A 23,968-nucleotide genomic window follows, 5' to 3' on the forward strand; every position below is an offset into this window, starting at 1 on the left:
ATAAAGTAGAGCACGTGACAAAGATAAGGAGACAACTAGAAGATGGTGTTCGCGCGTCCGGTGGCAGTTACTTGACCCGGATGGCTAGGACATGGTAGACGTTTCTGGATGTATAGTACCGAAAAACGAATATGAATGATGACGGATCAGTGCATATTTCAGGAGTTCTTACGCTGACCTGATAAATAACTGTGTGAGCATCAACAGCATTTGTTAGAAGCTTTATGCTTTCTGATTGAGCCACAACCAAACCGCTTATGAGCTGCAGGGCTGATTTCTCCGACCAGGATCAAATGTTTTCAAACATTCGTTTGGACAATCACCCCTTGTTCGAACTTCAATGACCCAGGAATTGAACCTCCAGGAGATTCAATCGGACTTCAAAATTTTGGCTATTCATGAAGTAGACTGCCGCGAGTCTGGCTGAGTGTGTCTTCTTCAGTGGTGAACGCAAACAGACAAAACCTTTGGCACTGCAGTCTTTGGATGCATGGGGTCCTCAGCTTCATTTGCCATTCTAATGGACCAGTCGACGTAGCTATCCGCACGAATCATGTGGAACCGTATTTTACGCAGTTAATACATTGTATTTTCCGTAAATATGACTTTCCTTTTGTTGAAGAGAAAGAGCAGTGAGTTTCTTTTAAGCATAATTGGAATGAACCTTGCAAGAAAAGTAGCCTACCCAATACGACTTCGTGAGGATTCTTAGTTTTGTGGCATCACGACATGAGAGTGATGTGTGTGAATATACGCTACGAATTCATCCGCTCCATCCGTAAGACCAACTGGCATTTAAGAATTGTCACATGGTTAAAAAAGCATTCCTATTTACTGAACGTGCAATGAATACAACGTTCTGTGCGCAAGTTCTGATCAAAAGTTTATTGTCCTACCAAACTTTTGAATCACTCTGCACGTGGGTAGTGGAGCTGGGTGCGCGTAACTCAAAGACCAAAGGAAATGTACTGGTAGCGTTAAGATGCCAACCTCTTACAAAAACAGATCATTGCTGTTATAACGATGTATGCCTACTATTGATGAAGTGTGCAAGTAGTCTGTAATCTGATGTTGTAACTCCGCCCCCGCGTGTCCACTAGCTTGTAACCTCCTAGTTCGTGTTTGCTAGTGAAAAACTTCTCAGCGAATTACTTTCCTCCTTCCATCGGTATTGGTAGATATGAACCGGTAATCATTTCAGCGAATCAGACGCCCAGCTTGATTACATAGTTGTCTCGACCTGATAATAGTTGCTGCAACACCCCTCACGCAACAAATCCAAGTTCACTGATAGGCATACGTTTTGGTTGTACTCCGTTTGTACTCCAAGTTAGCGCAGTAGGGAGCGGAACCTAGTGAGACAATATCCACAAATGTCTCCACGTTTTTTAATCCCGTGTGCTAAACGTATAAGTATGCAGCTGCCCCCTGAGAACTCACCACAAAAGATTGATTTTGAATCGTAATGCGTCCACAGTACTTTTCTCCAGATATGATAATAGAAAATCATGGAGATTCATATTTAAAAAGGACTTCTTCTTACTTATTACTCCCACAGAAGCGTTGGTTTGTGTGAAGATCGTTCCAAAAATCATCGACAAACTACATCTCCATCAACAAACGTGTTCTACAGGAGAACAAATTTAATGTCCCACGGTTTTTAGATGATATAATTTCATGTATCAGTGATATGGAGCAATGACAGCGTGACCATTTTGTAAGCTTCAGATTTCTGAACAAGCTGACTACCAGTGTTTACTTTATCACATAATTCTCAAAATGTTCAGAATAGATGCTACGGACACAAAAAACAATGAGTTATGTTGATTCCCCTCTATATTCAGAAACTGACACTGGCCGAACTTGGCTAATCGAGTAAGTTGAAAACAATAGGGTCCCACTGTTAAGGAACACTGTACGAAACTCTCAGTTTTCTAATCAGTCCATTTCAACTGGGAGCATCAAAACTCTCGAAAGCTGTTAAATAAAGCAGTTTCTTACTGAAACCTTATTCTGATGCACTTCTGATACAGTATGATGAATATTGTGAGCGTAGTTCAGTTGGCTGACTTGGCGGTCTATGAGACTTAGACTAAACTCATAAGGTATGGTGTTTAGAGCTTCGATGCTTGTTTCCTCGGGGTAATGATTGCAGTGTTGTGAACAGCTACAAAACCAGTTTAAATGATTCTCCCTTGAACTGAGGAGAAATATGATGCTGGTCAGTTCAGAGACAAATACAAGGTTTACGGATGGATGATGGGGAGAAAGGTTTGTCGACATGGTGCCACCACGACCACTCGGTAAAAAAAGGTTTGAACCGTCTCCTAATCATTCATATTGGATGCAGTTTCACAAATCAGTATTAAGCTAAAATTCGTTCATCAGATAGATACTGCAGTCGCCGAGGTCCGTTTTGAACTCAGTAATGATTAGTTTGAGTGTGGTAGGTTCGTTTGTTTGAATCTACACCTCAAATATTTCCGGTGAAAGTATTGCTTAAAATAATTAAGACGAAAAGCAGTTCGCACAGAGATAATCATGATTTGAAGCGAGTAAAGTCCGTTTGACTTAGCAGACAGAAACCTGAAAGTTCTAGATGGCATGTTCGGCTGATGTCACAAAATCTGATGTAACGTGGACATTGAAGGATAACAAACACATCCTGGGTGATGTATCTAACGTTAAACTAGGGGTGGCTGGTTGACGAACCGGACGCCGACGATAAGCAGGGACAGCTTGCATTGAACCGTATGACGCCCAGCGCTCAGTTGTCCAACAACGATGTAGGTCCTAGGAAAAAGGCTCCACAATCAATCACACTGAATCTTCTATCAAGCCAGAAACAATGAGCGAAGCATTAGGCAATTACCCTTTTTTCCTTGTCGTCATCAGTAAGTTTTGTCAAATGTTACTACACTTCTTCCGTTACAATACACTACCAGTTTACTCAGAGGCGCCGGAAGTGCACTGGGATTCCAATACTTACGTATTTAATGTCATTATCCTCGAGAACGTGGCATTATCTAAGACACGCACAGATTGGATAAGTGAACAGACTATCCTCATTCAAAATGATTATAGTGATGATTCGAATACTCGTTTGTATAATGCTCAAATATATATACATATATACATGTATATACGTTTCAATGATCTGGTAATTCAGATAGCAGTCCACTTCAGTGGAACCTAAGAAAGCGAGTCGAAGTTTCACAATCAACTGAGTACTGCCTCGTAATAAGTCATATGCGAATGTCCCGAAGGACCGATGCTCATACAAGCTCTTCAGGGATTACACAACTTAATCACGCGATACATACACACTGAAACCAAAATTGATGATTCGTGCTGAAAAACTCAACATTTAATAAAATAAACATAAAACTCGACAGGGTTTACCGGTCCAAGTCAAGATGCATTTGTGTTTAGTAAATCCATTAAAGATCCCTTGGGGTCATCTGTTCGAGAATGATATTCGATGACTGGATGCCAAACTCTTTACCAGCCAACTAGTACAGCGCTTCACCATTTACGGCTAGCACAATGTGTCACTATTCTGTTAAGGTCACTTTCAATTTTGTCCTTTCCTCTACACTCGAACGATTCCTCCCCCACTATCCATGAATTGTCGTTCTCATCTGGAACCAAAATCTTCGTTTAGTGGTTTCACCAAAGCGAAAGGGGATTCTTTTGTCGCGCGCAGGTGCCGAATACGAGAAATCGCTTCACAGTCTTATATTTCTCATGGACTGTTAGTACTTATTAAAAAATTTCGGTGACAGTAGACTAGACTAGAGGTCCAAATCAATAAACGTGCTTCGATTCTTCTCAAGCGTTGAATCGCATCAAGCGGCTAAGATATTTCCCTGTGAAAGTGTTCGAAATCAAAGCTACCAAAATGCTTCGTGGAATACCTTATATCCCCCCCACCCGATCCAGTAAGCTATCGAATCCGTTTCCGCACGCGCAACATGTGTGCCGTCATATTTCCCCCAAACACAATACTATCTGTACTTTCTGATAAAACACGGTTTTAATTTTTGAAAAATTTTAGACCATGTCATATGTTGGGCTTTTAATCACAGTTTGATCTTTTCGAATTGAATTTTTGGCACGATAGGGTAAATTCTAACGGGATGAACTACATACCTGGAAGTAACTCTAAACGGTATACATGGTACAATTTTGCTATGGGTGGAGCAAGATCGTCTCTCAAACACTCTTCCGACACCTGATTTTATTGCGATCATTCTAGGTTTGACACAAATGTGTCTTTCGGCTTGAAGTTCATCAATACTAGAGTTCAAACAAGCCTACTTTCTTACATATTTCGGAGTATATGCTACCAAAAGAACACTAATCAATACCCATAAGAGTTGCAGGAACACCGATGAAAAATAAGACAACTGCTGCCTGAATCTCGATCAGAGTTGCTCTTACCACTCGTCTGTGTACTCTAAAGCAAATGTCCGGAGTAAGGTTTCATCTCCGAGCAAACAAGAGCAACCAAGGAAGTGATTAAAGCCAATTTGAACCATGATATAAACCATGTATCACTAGTTCCATTGGACGGCTTGCATATGAGTTCGATGCCACGAGACGTTAAATTCCCATCCTTCCAGTCTTCCAAGAAAAGAAGCGCGTAGTAGGATGTGTCGTGAGCTTGCTCATATCGGCAGCATTTCGCATACAAAGTGGTCAGCCACAATCGAAATGGACAAAAACCATACGTTTTCCATGTATCCTATTGATTCTCACTTTGCGTAGCCAAAATAAGGGTAGAAAACTATCACAAGAGTACGGACTAAAATGTAAAGACAGTAGGCGCTTAAGTGGAACTCATTGATTCGTTTGAGGACGTGTGTAACGGCTTGCCTCACGAATTATTTTAGAACATTGGCATGCTAGTTACTGAGCGGAATGTCTAGTGATCTGTAAAACAGCGTTGGATGTTTTCTTATACGACGTTCCAATCCTCAAGGGGGCACGATGTTCACTGGCCTATCAGCAGTTGCTACTTTTTGATTCCAAGTTCAATATGCATGGATAAGCTTGGATTATCCTAGCCAATGACGTATTTTCACCGTGTCCTTCTGGTCCAGAGCAAATTCCGATGGAAAACACTCGTGGGGAGCTGAAGATCCCTGATTTTCCGGTCAGCAATCGTGACCATTCTGAGTAGGAATATTTATGGGGGTTGAGTGCGTCTCATGCTGCTTTTTGTAACTATTCTAGAGGTGTTTTTCTGATTGAATTTGAGAACATGGCTCCTATAGTATTTGCACTCGTTTTTTCTCAAGTACTGACCTCGGTGCGATCTACACCTATATTCTTATATCGCTTGCGCAAACACTTTAGTATGAGTGCGTTAGATGCTTATTCTGCTTGTACTATCACATTCACCATAGTCCTGCGTGTTTAGGAGACCAGTAAGATGTTATATTACGAAGTTACTTGGCTGAATGTTCATTCAAGTCAGCGAGACAGCTGGTTGAACTCACCTGCACTGAGAGAATGTCCATCTTTGTACCACTGAACCTGGAGATCGCCCGGAGGTGAAACCCGTAATTCCAAATGGACCGGTTCTCCTTCAGGCACTTCCGTGAGTCCTTCAATGGAACTGAGTATTCGAGGAGCAGCAATCAGGGCTTCTGCATCGCTACTGAATGGTGCCGACGAAATTGTCACAGCAGACATTCTACTTTCTCGCGAGACCGAAACGGGAGAATTCGAACCAGCTAGAACGGTGCAATGAGGTATGAAACTTGGACTTGATTTCGGGTAATGATCGGTAGAGGGCCCACGCAGCACTTTATGTGTTGGCTGTCCTAATTTGTCTCCGTTCCGACTGTTCGACCACCAGGATAGTCCGTTCGCGTGTTTTGTGCGTGCACACGCGCTTTAAGCTAGCACTACGTATGCCTGGTCTGTTGGGGCTTTCACGCCTGTCTGTGGGTCACTTATTGAACGCATCGATGCGAACTGCGCCACTGTTGCGGTTGCATGCATATGGCGAATAGCAGGAACTGGAGTGTGCGTGTGCTAGGCACGTTTGCAATCGGTTGTGCCCAGGAAAGGGGATTCTGACCAAAATATTGCGTGGGTGTGTGCCAGACTGGCACGACAGCCTGTGAATGTGTAAGGGTGTATGGTTGACGCTATTGTGGGTGGCTTGACTGGATGCGACAACGTATGCAAGAACTGGCTGGTCGATGGGGCAGGTGTTTGGCCGTCTGACAGTAAATGCCATCCTTGAATCACCCACTGCACCAAACGATCTACATAAGTAAACACAAGTCCCAATTTAACCATGTATCCTCTGTTGGATAAGCCACGGAGATTAACATTTTCATACGCTTGAATAAAACTGCTCACATAACTGCCTAGGAATTTTCCTCAGCCCATGATCTATTTCGCCCTTTTTGAGGCTCATCAGATAGGTCAGAGGTAGCCCTCGAGGATCCGTCAACCATATGTTCTATTTGAACCCACGGAGGTAGCCCTCGAGGTTCCGTCAACCATATGTTCTATTTGAACCCAAAATGTACGGAATCCGCAAGAGGTGAATCAAGTGTACCCTTTAACCCAGTCGGTCCGAAATACCAGCTGATGAAATTTTCCAGTCCACCGTTACTTAATAGGGGGCAGCTTCACCTCATTCATGATCAGAGGTGTTGGTTTGCCTTTATCGTCCGCACATATTGAAGTTCTTCGTACAATCTGACTTAATCTGTTCTGTCTGACTGCTGTTCACCGTATTTCTGGTGTAGTAGTAAATTCAGGGATGAGGTTTGGGCTGTATAGCCCACTGAAGCACTAGATGTTGATTATCCTTGCAACTCTGCGGTTTAAGAATTGGAAATACCTCAGCGAATTTATTTAAAATCCCACCTGTCTCATTTTTGACAAAACAGATTGGGGAAGTAGAAACAAGTCAGAATTGGGGTGTGTGGATATGGAGTCCTCAAAATATTTCTACGGAGAAATCTAATACCATTGACCTCTTGTCAGTGAAATCAATCAAGACTTGGACACACCGAAGAAATACGACATTGTATACATCATTCATCGCAACAAAAATGCAACAAGCCTTACGATAACAAGATGTGAAACGACAGACGCATGCCTTTATTCCGTAGTTTCATCTTTCGCCGTTTGTTCTAGGACCAACAACAACACGTGGGAAAACCGACCACATTTCTTCGAGATCAGCGTAGAGATAGATGCGCAAAAACAAACAGAAAGCTATTCTCGGTTGTCCAAACATGCATGTGAAACATGGTGTCATTTGCTATGTCGGAAAAGCGTTTTCCTTCGGAGTTTACAGAATACCATAAATATAACTCACCGTGGAATAGCTGTCCCAAATAACCACAGCCGACGTTATCCTTCACGCAGTATCATCAGTTCGGCTACAAAGGAGTCAAAAACCCAGACATTTGTGCATGTACGATTTTCATACTTGTCTTGTTGTTGTTAAGGTTGGGAATAACTTTCTGATCGCTTGAGGCTAACAACTATGTAAGGAACGAAAACCAAATCCTATTGTTTATTTGATACAGCAGCTGTTCTAACTTCCGCAACCGCCTTTTGTGCACAGTGAATTGTGGAACAAACCAAAACACTACCAAGGAGATGAGTTTCCTGCAAACCCCTTATGCCATGCTCATGGTTCTGATGAGTTGGAACAAACAGGTTTTGCAAAATGCGCGCCCTCTGATCGAACGAAGGCCGTTCACCGGTTGCGTGCGACATTATGTGCGACAGTGCGTTCGCAACTTGTTTATCGCTGCAGACCGACGGCTGTAAGTTGTTTTCAGTGAGCGAGCTGAGAACTGGCCAGTTCCAATCACACTGTCTAGTCCGCTAGCGAGCCGAGGCAGCGTGAAATTCCCTAGACAACCGATAACGCTATTAAGTTGTCTTTAATTTGAAGGATGCTTTGTTGTTAAGTCAGTTTATCAACATTAATGCACGGAGCACTGGGTTAGGTGTTATTGGCAAAAGGGTTGGCACACCTTATCATGAATCAGGTCATCGTCTCCCGTATTACAGCAGATTCATCTCAAACATCACAACAGGTGTTCTAGTTATCTCTGAGATTTGTTTTTCCACAAAGATAGCAAATCCTTTTGAAAACCAGAGTCTTTTAAAGTGCTCAAGGAATCAAACATGGGTCATCGATTGCTTAGTTTGCGTCCTCTTTGGTGTTCGTAACCAACAATGTAAATACGGTAATTTGTGTAGTCAACGATCAGGACTTTCCATGTAATATTGCTTCAAAACGAGAGAAGTTTGTGCCATCTACTATGAGAACTCGATGGTTCGGAGTAAGATTGCATCCTGTCGTGCATCGTTCACAAAAATTATCTTGGGAAGTTTAAGACCTATAAATGTAACGGGCTTTGTTTTCACAAACAAAAATTGTTATCCACGATAGGGCACCATTTATGAGACTGAGGAAATAAGTTGGCAGCCTCCCATCTTAAATCCCAACAAGCAGGCACCTTCCCGATCTTCCACTCTTATCAACTTTCAACTGAACCTAAATTTGTACGTAACGGTGGTAAGACAACAGCTAGCAGACTAGTTTCGTGTTACGCCGAATTCTGACCCAGTTCAATCTGCGGCTCATAGCAGTATTCAGGTGAATATACTGAACAAAGGACACCTCATGTTTTGACTGCAGATATCGATGTATTTTACTCAGCAGTGATTATAAAGCTGCTGACAGCAACAGGTTTTGTTCGTTTTGATTGAGCATGCAAATTTACTAGTGGAGTCTTGGTTGGAATTCGTCTGGCACCTTTTGATCGTATGTCGGAATAACGTTGACAATCCCTCACTGCGATTAACTGAACGTGCAACGGTCTACTAGGCGGGCCGCTGAAACACAACATATTCTATGAGGACTGCACGATGAGAAGTTTGCATAAATTTCCCACAGCTATTCAGGATTAGTAGGTGAAATGTATGAACACAAGCCCCAACTGTTTTACCAAACATGTAAGGCGTTTTGATCCAATCTGTTGAACTCCGCTGATCGTAGTTTGAAAAATATCATCACAAAGTTTTTATATTAAACAAATGAACTGAAATAATTTCCATATTCCCTCTTGGTTTATTGAATTTGGTATCATCACTAAAACTCTGACCAAAAATCTGCAGATTGTTTCAATAGTTGCAGGACGAAACAAACGTTTTCTGTCGACAAAAAAGCATGTTCAGCTGCTGTTGGCGTATGCTCAAAACACGTCAACATTCAGCCAATCTGCGAGGTTTACTGCAAGCTGCTGGGGAAAGGTCATTTAAACAGAATACCTATTGATGATGAAACGTTTGCAATCAGATTGCCCAGCTCAGCGAACAAGCCAACTACCACCTTTTGTCCTAGTAGAAGTTTTGACAAATGGGCTAGAAGCTTAATTTCAAGCCAGCCTTAACATACCTATGGTGGTTAGACTGATGGACATCATAAAATTGTGGGACAACTGGGTCATTAAATGAAGTTGTTGGCACATCTGACGTGACAGAATTGTTTTGCAACAAACTGTATGGCGGGTTTAATGAAGTTAACAACAAAATGATACACGCTCATTCGGAAGAAATGTGTTCCACTTTTTTAGTAACAGCGGCTTTTTGACAGACGGAATCGCTATGGTAACTGCAAGAGAATGTACAAACAATTGCAAAAAACACGTATGCGCTTCAAGTTGTGTTTCGGGGCGTAACCTTAGTATTTTCCACCCATCTGCCGTTTAAATATCGCCTACTGTTATTCCACGCATTACAATAGGAACTCAGAGTATTAGGAACAAATAATGATCAGCCCACAACATACTTATGCTAGATTACGCCGTATAATTTAAGCATTACAAACCCCCAGTCTGATACTGTTTTGTTAGGGTTGCTCTCATGTAAACTGGTCCTGTTATTCGAATTGATGAGTTTGACGGAGATGGCCTCGGCAAATGAGTACTTGGAACATTTGATAATTATTGCCTGACAGAGCTTGTCACTGAATAGTTGTTCTTGGATCCAGAACCATAAATATTCAGAAATTTGGTTCCGAGAGAGAGAGAGAGGGCTCTTGCCCTCACATTGAACTCGTTTGACGTTGATGTATCCTCGGTATCGAAAACAACGGTTCAAGTTGAATGCAATGCGTCGGATTTAACTGCCCCATCACTCTCAACTAGCCCACGGCTGCAAACATTTCGGAGTTCCAGGGGCCGCTGTGGCAGGATTGGTCCTGCCCGGTCGGAAACGGGCAGAAAGATCCTTGCCGAACTGGAAACTCGTTGTACCGTTCATCGGGCAACGTCCACAAAGTAGACTCACAAGCGAGAAGCCGGCCGCTGTCTGCTTGTCCTGCTTCATTCCCCAGTAATCGACTTAGCTCAGACACCACCAAAGGTGAATTTTCTGATGCCTTGAATACCCTGGTTTAATAAGCTAAGAGCCTAGATATCCTTTTGGTTACCAAAGATCTGATCGCAAAATGGGCACGCTTGGGATTTCTGATACCCAATTAGGTAGTCGACTTGGAGTGAACTCTGAACTTCCAGGGAATACCTATGTACCAATAGCAGGCCGTTTTTAATATTCTACCAACTACTGAAATTACTGAAGGCGTTTGTTGCCGTGAAATGGAGCGTCATTCATGGGCTCAAATATGTCAGAACAGAATAGGGACGAAAAAGACTTGTGTTATGTCCACAAAGATATCACCTGGCTAAGTGGTTGATTTGTCAAAAGTCCGTCGGGGGAAATCCGAAAAACTTTGACCAGCCAGCTCACGCAACCCCGCGGAATGCATATTCACAAGGTGCTCAAAATCGTCAGACATTTCAGCAAAGGATCGTGCTGATTAAGCTAATCTGTCTTCCACATTATTCATATGTCCTTCATAAGTGTGTAACACTCCCGTAAAGGATTACCGTAGGGTGTTTCATGGAATATTATTGTATATACAAACCATTCAGGGACCACCAACACGGTTCAGGATAGAACATTGTTAAATTGGCTCTACGGTAGAGACCTTTCTGAATATCTGCTCTCGACAGTGAGCAATTTTGAAGTAGTACGGATACCTCAAAGTCCTCTGAGCAAAGTTAATATTAGACACTTTCTAATCTTTAGATTTATTCCTAAATCGGTCTCTTTAATCTGTTTGGGAACTAGTGATCTAAATGTGAACCGATTTCGATCACAACCGGCTACTTGGGAGCCTTCGGCCAAAAAGAAACAAATATACGGATTCTGGTAAAGCTTAGTCAGTTATCTGTGGTGTGGACTTATGTCTTCCGGCTCAGCGACCCAGCATGGTACCCGCATTTCATACATATATTCAAATTCCAAATGGTTTACGTGCGTGCAGGACCTTTCTAATTGGTCTTTCACTGAATAACCGCGTTACCAAAAACTATTCTGAATCAATGAAAGTAGAACTACTCTAGTTGTTTCGCAAAAACACAACGGCATGCTTGCTAACTAACTTCGGTAGCAATCGTAATTGACATCAAAGTTGCATGCAAAATGCGACAGTCATAGTGAGAGCAATCTTGTATGTCATCAAAGTGATGCGTCACGAAATACTGGTTCACTAAGCTCCATTATATCACATTTTTAATCCTTTATGATGCATGTCTCATATCGGAATGCGGTGTCTTGTACAAACTTATGAAACCATGGTTACTGATAGTCCGGCGAGCTCAATCAAACCAGAAAATATTTCTAGAATCTTCGTACGTAAGATTTAGTGCCTTCCGAAATGCCAGTTATTTTTAGTTTGCTGCATTTTTACTAATATTATTGAAGAAAATATACTGAACTAATTTGAAAGCTTGCAGTTGCTTACAGATTTTGCCTCCAGAAGTCTCAGTATGGGTAGTAAAAATGTCTTCCTATGGTTAAATTCAAAATGCATGGTTGAATACTGAAAGACTTATGAGCAACTATTTTTTCCTCTCATCCCAATCCTTATCAGATAGTGTGAAAGGCAACCTTTTGGAAACTAGATGATCATACGGAAAGTCAAACCAGAGTCTATTTTTGAAGCGAAGCGGATACATTCCTGTATATTTATAAAACAAAGAAAGAAAAGAATCCTTCCAGAAGGTCGGTCGACCGGCATACGGAGCACGTGCCCAAGCCAACGAAGCCTATTCAGAGTGATCACTTCTGAAAACCGTTTGACGTACTTCGGTACCAGCAGACTTGATCAATACTCCAAAGACATCGATGGTTAAAAAGTGAAAGACTTTGGACATCCTCGGCGCGCAACGGCCAGGATTTTAACACGCATTTTTAAATGAAGTGCACCGCAGCACTGTAAACTGGTGTCATGCCTACGCTGCAGGTGATGCTGTTTTGCAAAAGCTGCTATGGCCTTTCCAATATGGATAGAAACATCAGCTTCCGAGTAACAACTGGGATTGATACAGCTACCCAGGTAGACAAATTTGTCCATCAGCTCATACGCAGGCATGAAGCTAGGGTTCGAGCCCACCCACTCTTGCAGCAGCACATTAAACTTTGCACCGTTAAGCGGATGGCAAAACATGAGGCAGGGTTATCTAGAGCAGTTAATATTGTTTGCATTTTCACGGCGCCCAGCCCAAGAAGAGCTACGTCATCTGTGTACAACTTGATGTGGTGAACTCAGGTTAAATCTTCCCAGGGAAATCCAGATATCCGTGGGAGATGGCGTACAGCACATTTGCTCCAAGGACATTGCCATAATGGTTCATGGTTCACAAACTCAAAGACAGCATTTAGATCCAGGAACGCAACCACTGGAAGTTGCTGGAAGGGATGTTGCTGTTCCAGAATCTATCGGAGGTTGAAGATATTGTCGATGCATTCTCTTGCGGGTCAGATCAGCTTGGTTTTCAGGTATCTGTCACTACCTGAGTTCAACTAGCCTTCGAGGAATAAGCTCAGCGAAATTCCGAAGCCATAGCTACCAGGCTCATTCCAGGGTGTCTTTCACACAGCGTCCGCGTACACTTTTGAAGATAGGGATAACTGTCGACTCATCCAATTCTGCTGTCACTCTCTCTTCACTCCATATCGCATTAATTAATTCTGTTAGATTGTTAATCAGGGATTCCCGGCCATTTTTGAAGAGGGCTGGATAGAGACCGTCTGGTCCTGCGGCCTGCCCATGGTTTAGTGCTGATATTTCGTACTTTATTTCTTCTTCTGACGGGCGTCACTGTTTACATTTCATTTTCCCTTATGACTTGTATCCAGAGACGTGCAACATGAGGCCAACTAAACTGTTCTTCAAAGCGTTCGGCCCACCTTTCCAGTCGACGTCATCGAGGCCGAATTATTGAGCTGTCTTTTTCACTTGTTGTTTCACTGACTGTTACATTCATTGGGGCAGCTGGTCGTATTAGCGGAAAGCTTTTTCCGGTAGCAGCAGCCTGAGATTTCGATGTCAGCCAGAACTCTCACTCTTTCCTTGGGCTGTCCGCTTTCTGGCGTTTGAGGGATCGGTGTGCGCCGTCTTACTCGTTGCCTGTTATCATTCAGGACTAGCTACCTCGACGATATTCGATTCATTCAGTCATTCGATTTTACCGGAGAAATCATAGAGAACAGGGAACGCCGCAAGCATAGCTTGTTTCGTAAATCTTTCCATGCTTTATGCACAGTGCTGGTTTACTGCGGAGGGTAAATGAGTTAGCTTAGATCGTCACTGCTGAGCTATAATAGTTCTTCGAAGATAGTAGATTGGCATGCTTCTTTCTGACTTGCGAAGGACTGAAGGGAAACGAACTCTCAGATGTATAAGCACCATGGCATAGTTGGAATCATGTTTTTTTTTGCCCCAGAAGTAACGGCAGTCTTGAAATTCGACTGCTCACCGGTGGCTGATTGTCACTTGATTCAACTGGATCCACGGTTGATTTTCACTTGATGGCCGTCAGGCTGCGCGATGCGAATATTTATGCTGAAAATCCGTAATATCCAGAAGCAGTTCATGGTCAGCGCACAACTTGAGGAGTGGTTCTCCTTTGTCTGTGCGATGACCATCGAGTACGAATCGACCACCCAAATGTGATTCAAAGGTGTTCAGACGAATGACTTGGTCATTCCTACCACACGTAAAGATCTCAGTGTCAGTGAGTGTTCCTTGCTCGGCGAATAAACTCCAGGTAACTCTCGATAGATAACTCACAATCATAACTGCAGTCCATTCGGGCATAAACCAACATTAAAAACAAGCATCGTTTTTTATGTCGAGGGGCATTGAGCTTGATTCAGCCTGATAACCGAACGGCTCAAGGACCACTCTTCACTTGGGCCTTTGACTCAAAATTCTGACAGTAGGAGGATTTAGGGTTTTGTTCGGAGACCTACCCCCTTAGCCTCTGACTCAAAGTTCCGCCCCACGGGGCAGCGAACAATAGGGAACCTTGCTCGAAGCCGATTCAATAGTCTTACCTGCTCGGCCTCAGGGTTTCGCCTAACACGAGGGTGAATGGTGCAAGGCATTACTATCTCACTCCTAATGTGGCTGTGCACAGCAGCTGACTTTTAATCAGCACCGTATGGAATGCTGCACCTGCTGTCACGGTCAACCGTTAGGCAACTGAAGTGTGTGGTGTATAGGGCAGATTTTTTCAACCAGTCCTTCCTCGGAGGAAGACATCATCACTGTTTCCATGAGTTTGGATCCGCTGGCCTCTTGGGGGGAGACACCTCAATACCTTCACACTTCTGTCTTAGAGGACAGTATGACTTCTCTCCCAGACCGCCTCATAGCACAATAACTCGTAGTTACGTGTCTCACTGCTCTTGGTCTCAATGCTCCACTTTTGCCCTCCTAGCGTGGCTGCACCTCGTGAAACGAAGTCCCAGTCAATGTGGTCCGTGAGATTGTTGCAGGTCTCAAGCTCGACCATCACGTCGAGCCTGAAGTTGGGGAATCCATAAAAAGTAGTGCAATCATAAAGCCGGTCATTCACCGTCTCACAGATGTCCACGCAGGGTTGGTTCGACATTTGAGACGTATAATAGTCATTCGGGGCTTACTATTTGTTAAATTAGTTCATTCCGGGTACCACAAAGCTACAGAGCTGCCGCGTGACCTCATCATTAATATGCTTGATTTCTCCGAGAATATGCTTGGATTTGGCAAATTCCAGCTGTGGAATATCTGTCAGTTAAGACAGCGTTTCATGCTTGGGAGGAAGCCCGCAAGTTCGGTGACATTATGGACATATCTGATTCATTTGAGGAATTGATCGCACAACCACAAATTCAGCATCTAACTCAAAGGTTACTTGCGTATTGGCAGCAAAGGTGTAGCTTGGCTGGACGTTGCTTTACTTGGCAGCAAGACCCAGGTGGTATGTACATGATATTTTCGACCACTCGAGCTAATTCACAGTTTTACTCTTGGTGGACGAATTGTTCAATGGAGACCGGGGTCCTACAGCGAGCTAATGCCTCTGAAATCGAGTGCATTCTGGAAAACACAAAAACTCGGAACCTTAGATTGTTTATCACAGTATTTGTGATCCTGAACAACTCATTATTTATTGATCACTAACAGCCGAAAGCGTCATTATGGGTGGCTCCGGGGATAAACATAAGGCACTATAATGAGATAAGTGTGAAGCTACAGTGGAATTTAAAATAAATGGACTCTCAATGCTAATCCATGGATGAAAATCAAGCCTATTTGGCACCAATTAAAACAAGGAAATCCTAGAATATCCATCCGGGGGTACGCTTCTTCAAGCATGGCAGATGATATTTCGATCCTATCCATGGAGATCAAATGGAAGATTCTTGATGTTATAAGGGATCTTGTGACCCCTCCATTCTCTAGATTTTACCATTTGCGAAAACAAGGATATTGAATCCTTAATCCTGCGAAAGTGGCTGGAATATGGTAAGAAGCTGAGTTTCTGACTTTTTACTAGGTAGTTCTATAAGTATTTTCACTTGTACAGTGCTAATCTATCTTTATTCATCGTTTATTTTTGTGTATCAACCAGCTGTTCCTCCGAAAACCGAACATTTTCTGTCTATTAGAGATCCAAATACAATCGAACTAGTTATAATGTGAAAGTACAGTTGAGGTTCTCCAGTTCTTCATGGATAAAATATACAGCGAGAGTGGAATCGCTCTGACAACTTCGTGGCGATTGGGTGCCGCTGTGCACGTCCACATATGGATGAGTAGCCAGTGAGTAGAACTGATCACGTTGGTATCAACAGACTAGAGGGTCTCAGATATTCACTAACCTTTTGAGTCAACCCAAGAAACAGACTCTGCTCCTATTGGTCGAAAAATATTAGAGGAAAATAGCGGAATGAGACTATGGACAACCTGTGCTTTTGTATCATATATCTAGTTGAAATACAGCCTTTGTTTTGTTTGCGTTATTTTGGCACCAGATGATTCCATATCGAACTGTTGGATTCGGACTGTGTCTCGAATATTCTATGGAACTACATTATGAGTAGTCCGGTATATACCGCCGGCAGTTTTTCGTATCCACGTGTCTAACAGAGTTACTTGTACCTCAGTGTAAGGGGCATGGAGAAGACGAGTGGGAATAGAACATTACAGTCGTTCACAGAGAACGGACAAGTTCAATATACGATAGTGAAAGCAGTTGTGACCCGTACAACGAACTGGCCCTGGATTGTTGATTGAAATATCGTTTGGTCTAAGAAAAACTGGCCCAGGAATACGCTCAATCAGCCCTCACCCAACACCTAAGTATACGCATTTTTCCAAGTTAACAAAAGACATCTCGCAAACTACACAAGAATAAGGATGAACACTTCTTTTGTGACACAAACTATGTATTCTTACGACCACTGTCCGTGTATTTAGGCACACTTCATTCGTCTGCGTAAAACAAGCGCACTCCTAACAATAAAATTTTGATTGTTCCTCTCAGCTTTGTTCTATTCACTCAGCTCACATTCTGCTCACAACCGTCCTAGGGCGGGCGGCCAGGAATAGAGAAAGGACAACAGCATCGTACAAACATATATGTCGCAACCAATTACAACTAATCCAAAAATTTTCATAAAACACTACTCCCAAGGTTGCTGAAAAGTATTCGACAGCTCATGACCGGTTTTGTCCCTCTTGAGGTGCATCAGGTAAACGCAGTCCCCGAGGTTCCGTCAAACTTATGTTCTACGTGAGCCCAAATTGGACCGATTTTGACAAATGTGCTCGTTCGTAATTCATTTTGGTTTTCACGGGAGACTTAACTGAATCTCTCGTTTATGGTATTCTTTAACTGAATGTGCAGCACAAAGGCCACCCTATGTACCAGTTGGTACGATATTCGAGGTAGTTTCATAAAAAACACTGCTCACAAGGGTGCATGAAACTCTTCGACAGCCAACGAACGGTTTCACCCTTCTTGGGGCTCCAAAAATTGTCCAGTAGGATTCAAGCTGCTGTGGCGCTGTTTGGCCCGCGTGCCAATCGATCGATTCACAGTTACCGGTTCGAGCCATCGGGTCAAAGAATCACACCACTGAGGCGTGGATATGTTCGCCAGTTCAACCGTAAAAATCCAGATTAGTGAGACGTGTCCGGTGGAGTGGTAGTGACAAGCTCGATTCACGCGTCAGCCGTCGGCATTTCAAACCCCGGCATGGACCAGGAGGTAAACTGTTGGAATAGGAATGACACTCAGGTTCAGTGCTTTGGTTTGTACTCACAAAAATGACTGCGTCAGGACAGAAGGGAGGCCGTTCCGTTGAGAGTGATGCACTGCCTGAACTGAGTCCCTCCACCACAGACAGCATTTCAGAAACGCTTTCAGTGAGTGACATTGAAATATTCATGATAGCGCAATCATCTTCAGATTACTGGTGGGTTAAAATGCCCCACGCAGTTAGTATTACTGACATATTTTTAGATGACCTTTACTGACGCCGTTCACCTGGCAACGATAGGAAGACCAGTATTTTGTGTGGGCTTGATCCGGGTTTTAAACCGTTTTGGAATTCGAATTCGATTTTTTTTTCGTTTTTTCACGAAGCTCTGCTCCAATTTCTCATGGACGCGGATAACAAACTATGTCGCTAGAAGGCACACGAGAAGGTGATGCGTAGCCTGCAGCAATTACATCAAAAAGTGGTTCTCTCCAGTTCTCTCCAGTGCAGTATAATCATAATAAGCGTAGATGATTTGGATTTCCTTCATTAACAGTGGTTAGGATATTCGACACCTTCACACAGCAGGAGTGCCCCGCACGGTTAGACTCGTCCTACTTTGTCGTTGAATACAAACCGTGGGCGCCGATGCCAACCAGACAGAACAGGTAATGGGGCACTTGGAAGAGCTGTTTTCCAGCCAAAACTAACTGCAAATGTGACAGCATAGTAATAGGGATCATCGAAATATCTACGTCATCCGTCACTTCATTCGTATTTCAGTATAACTTCTTGCGTGTCTAAGTATAGCCTCGTGCAAATGTTCCCAGATGGCGCCCACTGACAAACCGTGCTACTGAATAAGTTGATCTTAGTCTTTTAAACAAAACCCTGAAGATAGTGTCATCCTCAGGTCATCCTAATGTCATGATCACATGTAGAATGATTCCGTCCCAATCGGAAATGGCCGTCAATAGTGGTAGGATCACGGGAAGAAATTGCATATCTTTTATAGGAAATATCACCGCGAGGGCGGATGTTCCGCTCTGAGTGAAATCGTGAATCCGACATGAAATCAACAGAACTAGACGAATTGGGACGAACTTGCAGCGGTGTCCTCTTAGCCATCTGTGTGGTTATTTATTCCTTCGGTGGCCGCACCTTTGGAAGGTCGTATCTGTCTGTTCAAATGTGGACGAAAACGTGGCACCTCTTTCTTAAAGCCAATATTCTTGTAATGAGTTCTTTACCCTAACTTCTCAAGCTACTGATCATACGTATCTGTCGTTCAAATGTAGACGAAAACGTGGCACCTCTTTCTTAAAGCCAATATTCTTGTAATGAGTTCTTTACCCTAACTTCTCAAGCTACTGATCATAAAATTTTTCATTGGTGTTATTGTAAAGTAACACTTTCCATCGGTTCATTCGCAATAAACGCCATGAAAACCTACCGTTATAACTTCTACTGATGTGATTTTGTGACTGCTCACTTTCATCAAATTCACTACGGATTAGATTTACATTCAGTCACCAAGGAACTGGACGTATTAGGAATTGAATTCACAGACCCGTTTCGCCCGCTATTCGTAAGATGAGGAATTTGACCATACATCGATCTTCAGGAAGGAAAGGCAAAGCCGGAAAGGAACAAAAGGATCGAGGGTGATATTCTAATGGAAAATCAATCAATATAGTGTTCTGCACACACAAAGGGTGTGGACTGACGAATGGTAACCCACGTATGAATAACTCTTTGTATTAACGACAAAAACTCGGATCGGCAGTCTGTTGATCAAAATGAACAGTCAGGCCGGCAAACGGTCCGTAAGGTGGAGTGATAGATATGCTTTTGTTCTACATGTACCCAAATATAACTTTCTGTTCGCAGTTGCACATGAAAGTAAGCAGACACGCCAACCTGCTGAAGGAAACGTGCACTTTGAAATCAGCGAGCAACATAAATTGGTGTTTCTTAATAAGTATTCGCAAATTTCACTGGGGCCAGTAGGATCGCTGCTGTATTCATGTCGCGGTCCGCAGATCTGCTCCTCCAACCATTTCTCACATCGAATTCCATACCGTTTCACTACTTTCGGTAAGCGCTGTTGCCAGAAAACGACCAAATGGATTGTTGACTCATTATGTGAGCTGAGGCAATCCTGACGAGCAGATACTTTCTTTTCATGACTCTTTCACATGCTGTTGTTCTTAGACGCCACGTATTTTGTATACTCGCCGCACCTACTTAACTCCATAGCTAAAGACCACCTTACCAGAATAACTTATACGACCTTGTTGCGGTCAGCCAACATCTTACTTCCTCAATGGCAGACCTACTTCTCGAGTTAAAGATCTGTATTGTTTTTACACCACAGATAATCATACGGAAATTACACGCTCATTACTTTTCGGCAGCCCTCCAAGTAGTGACAGATTTCCACCCCACCATTCAGGTATCGGTACCTATCTAACAAAAATGAGTGTAGAGGTGCTTCGGATCACCTTGGGAAGTCTGGTTTTTGATACCACTGAAAAATAATTCCGTTCCACCTCAAAGTATTACATCCATACTCACGTGTTATTCAGTATTCTAGGGAAGACATTGCAAAGCGAATCGTCTAGGCACATGAGGATGGATCAGGCGATAAATGTGTCTAATTCATGTAGGCTGCGACCTCAGTTATGTGATTCTTGTTATTGTTTTGGATTGTTTGGCAAGTTTGCTCCGAAAATAACAAAGTGCAGCGTACTTTAAACGCATAAAGTAACGCAGACCACGCAGCGTCAGAGATTAGTCACCACTAAGGTATGAATATGCCGAGCTGTTGTTTTCCCTTCCCGTTCGCAAAATACGCGAAGGTACTTTGACCATGGTAATACCCCTTCATTTGCGATTCAGCAGCAAGCTACACAACTTCTGGGTTTCTCTGTTCAATCTGAAAAACATCTGTTGCGCACAGCTACCACAAATAGGCCTCCTCGGTAAAATGGTGAGACGATATTTTCCAATCAAGCCATGGAATAAACACACAGCGAAGCACAACTCAAAATAACCGAGAGTAAAGAACTTCGTCACTTGCAGCAACCCTTAAAAGATCGCTGTGCGGCCAACCTACAGCTGCCCCATAACTTTAACTCGTTGTACTTGTAAGATGAATGTACTATACACCCCAGGTTGATGAAGTGAAACGAAGAAAGAACTACCTTTGGTTTTTATTCTTATTATTCATTCATTCTCACCACATTCTCACCGCCTGATTGCTGACTTGCTGGTGATTCCTAGCAGACCGTCATAAACGAGGGGTTATATTGGATTCAGCTGAATCTCTCAAAAACAAATTCGCGTGCAGATGACAGCATCTGTTGATGAACAACTAATGGACGGAACTTGTCCTGATGTATTGGTCTTGCAGTGGGAGCTTAATTTTCCGGTCATTTCAACTATCTGCATTCGTACATCCTCAACCATACTGGCCATAATCATAGTATATTCAGTTAACTGAACGGTTTTCCGACTGGAGCATCTGACGTGTGTACGAAGTGATGCTGGCTGTGCGTTATCCCGGATCATAGGACAATCTGGTGACAGACAACAGACGAGTGAGCTGCCAAGCGAAATCGATTAGTTATGATTATTTACATAGCTGACTTGTGTGTACTCACTTCGAGGCCCGGTTCAGCTATTTAAGACTGACACAAAGTCAGTTTTAATTTTTTGTGACTTATAGCAGTTGAGTTAACATTCACAATTACACTGTCGAATAAATAACTGGAGTTCATATCGTTTGCAAACAAATTTGGTTTTACAAGAGACACCTGGAAATCAACCGAATCTCCAGTTTGTGGTGTTTTCGGGTAACTGAATGTGCTGCACCAGCCAGCCTCATGTTTCAGTTGCTACGAAATTTGAGATATCGCGATATATGTCTATTCGCAATGCAGTGCTCATAAGGTTGCTTAAATGTTCTAACATCACCATACCATCCCGCTCCGCTCGGCCTGGCGGAACGCGCGGTGGCAACGCTAAAGAATGGATTGAGAAAACAAAGCCCAGGTCCCCTACAAACAAGGTTGGACAAGTTTTTGCTGCAGTACAGAATTACGCCGCACACTACTACTGGTCAGGCTCCCTGCGAATTGCTAATGGGACGAAGACTTCGAACACGTTTGGATCTACTACGGCCGGATTTGGCGCTTAGGGTCAAACAACAGCAGTGCTCCATGAAGCAAAACGCAGATAAACACGCCCGACCTCGCACATTACGAGATGGCGAGGAGGTTTACGTCAAACTTCAGCCTTCAGATAACGAATGGGTACGTGGATGTGTGAAGTCGACAAACCGTAACCTTATTGACATGCTGTTAGAAGACGGGAGGATAATACGCCGTCATTTAGACCATATCAGAACTAGGAAGCATGGACCGGATGCGGAACAAACACTGGAGACGCCAGTGCAGGTGGACTCCGGAGTGAAGCAAGAGAGCTTGGAAACACCCACAGATGCGCCAAGGTGTCTGCGGCGGTCGGCTAGGGAGTCAAGGCCGGTCGAACGTTATCAAGCTGGAGTTGGCTAAATCTAGCGGTGGAGGACTGTAGTAGCTGCTTCGGTGTGTCAGAGAGTTTGCGCGTGTGCGTGTCCGTTCGTCGTTCCACCATCGATCTGGCATGTGACTTGAGTGGCTGATTGGATGTGTGTCCGATTGGTTGGCTCGCGTGAGCGCTGTGGGTGGACTGGATATGTGACTCAGTTGTTTTGCTTGCCTGCCACGAAAGCGGACCAGTTTGGCCGCGTGTACTCAATACACCCGTGTCCATACTTACGTGTTCTTCTGACTTACTGTGAACTACAATATTAAAATTCTTCCACAGCTGGTTTCGCCCTCCTTGGGGCTCGTCAGGAAGGCGCAGTCCCCGAGTTTCCGTCCAACTTATGTTCTATTTAAAACCAAATTGCACGAAATTAGTGGGTTTCTCGTAAAGTCAAATTTGTTTGCAAATTTCGTGCAATTTTGTTCCAAGTAGGACATATGGTTGACGGAAACACAGGGACTGCGACTACCTGGTGAGCCCCAAGAAGGGCGAAACCGGTCGTGGGCTGTCGGAGAATTTTCAGCGACCTTATGAGTAGTGTATTACGAATGAATAGTTTATATCATTTTTCCTCGTCCTACTCAAAAAATGCTGAATTTTAGTGCACATCACTTGAGCACGTCACCAAAACATATGCGTTAATTCGCAGTCCCAAGGTGCGTATTTGCGAAAGGTGCGAACGGTAACTGGATATTTTAAAAACTGACAAATATCACATCCCTCGATTTTCTTAGAGTGGTTTAAAAGACAGTTTGCTGGTAGCAAGATCCCACTAACCGTGTCATTACAATAACATCAAACGAATCTTAAGCACTCAGCTTCCTACAATTTTCTCATGGGCTCACCAATCGTCCCGCACTCAGTTTTCTGCTAGGAGTGTCAATCTTGGAATACGTTATCTTTCAAATGGCAAATTGAGAATCATTGTCTGGAAAGCCACACATCCAGAAGGAGTTTCGTTCAACTTTTGCTTTCCTCTTTGTTACAACCGGTGACTAATTGCCTCCATCGATCGCCTAAACACGTTTTTGCTTTCCCGGTAACATTTGTTATTCTATGACTGAGATAAACAGGAACATAGCACTGATACAATGGACACACCTCAGCATTTGCCACAGTGGAGTAAATAATTGGATGGGCAAGAGAACCGAGGTGACTGGCCTGGTGTTCCTGTGTCTTCGGAGCACAAAGCAGGTAACTGTTGTGCTATTGTCATTTCGACCCAAAGTTGGTTGACGTGCTCTGTCCAATTCCAAATAAACTTTCCACTATGTGTTTTCCCAGATTACAGGGTTTCGTTGTCCGAACGGGGTAAATGTGCACTGCAGTGAACACCGTTTTGGAATTCCACATTGTCACATGAAAGCTGTGTGCAGCGCCAGTTTTTGGCTGCCTGGTAATCGAATGATCCTACTGGAGGCACTGACGCACACCCCCATAGGGAATGGGATAAACCTTGTGGGTGCACAGGACTAAAATTAGTAAGTCCAGTCTTTTCCAAACGGTGGAAAAGAACGATAAAAGGCTGTGGTTTGAACATCTAGGAGATGTTTAGTTAAATAGGCATGAAAATGGAATACGGGGGAAATAAATGTGTTGTGTACGTGGACCCATAAAGGTCACATTCTTTGTCACCATGCCCAAACTGGAGACTGCGGGGATTTCATACACTAACTAGATATTCAAACAGGACTTGAAGTTGAAAATTTATGGGGATTAA

The 23,968-nt window shown here is 43.3% G+C and overlaps 1 protein-coding gene across 1 annotated transcript in view; it reads right to left on the reverse strand.

The window, feature by feature from the left end:
* T265_12892 (hypothetical protein) overlaps positions 1-5,865 on the reverse strand; it is a gene marked incomplete at both ends in the record, with an annotated part of 39,419 nt that extends 33,554 nt beyond the window's left edge. The window contains one exon of the mRNA XM_009166067.1: positions 5,505-5,865. Coding sequence (XP_009164331.1) covers positions 5,505-5,865 — 361 coding nt within the window. The remainder of the gene's footprint in view (positions 1-5,504) is intronic.
* Between the last annotated feature and the right edge of the window lie 18,103 nt (positions 5,866-23,968).

This window comes from Opisthorchis viverrini (assembly GCF_000715545.1).
Source record: "Opisthorchis viverrini unplaced genomic scaffold opera_v5_21, whole genome shotgun sequence".
In the NCBI taxonomy this organism is placed as follows: domain Eukaryota; kingdom Metazoa; phylum Platyhelminthes; class Trematoda; order Opisthorchiida; family Opisthorchiidae; genus Opisthorchis; species Opisthorchis viverrini.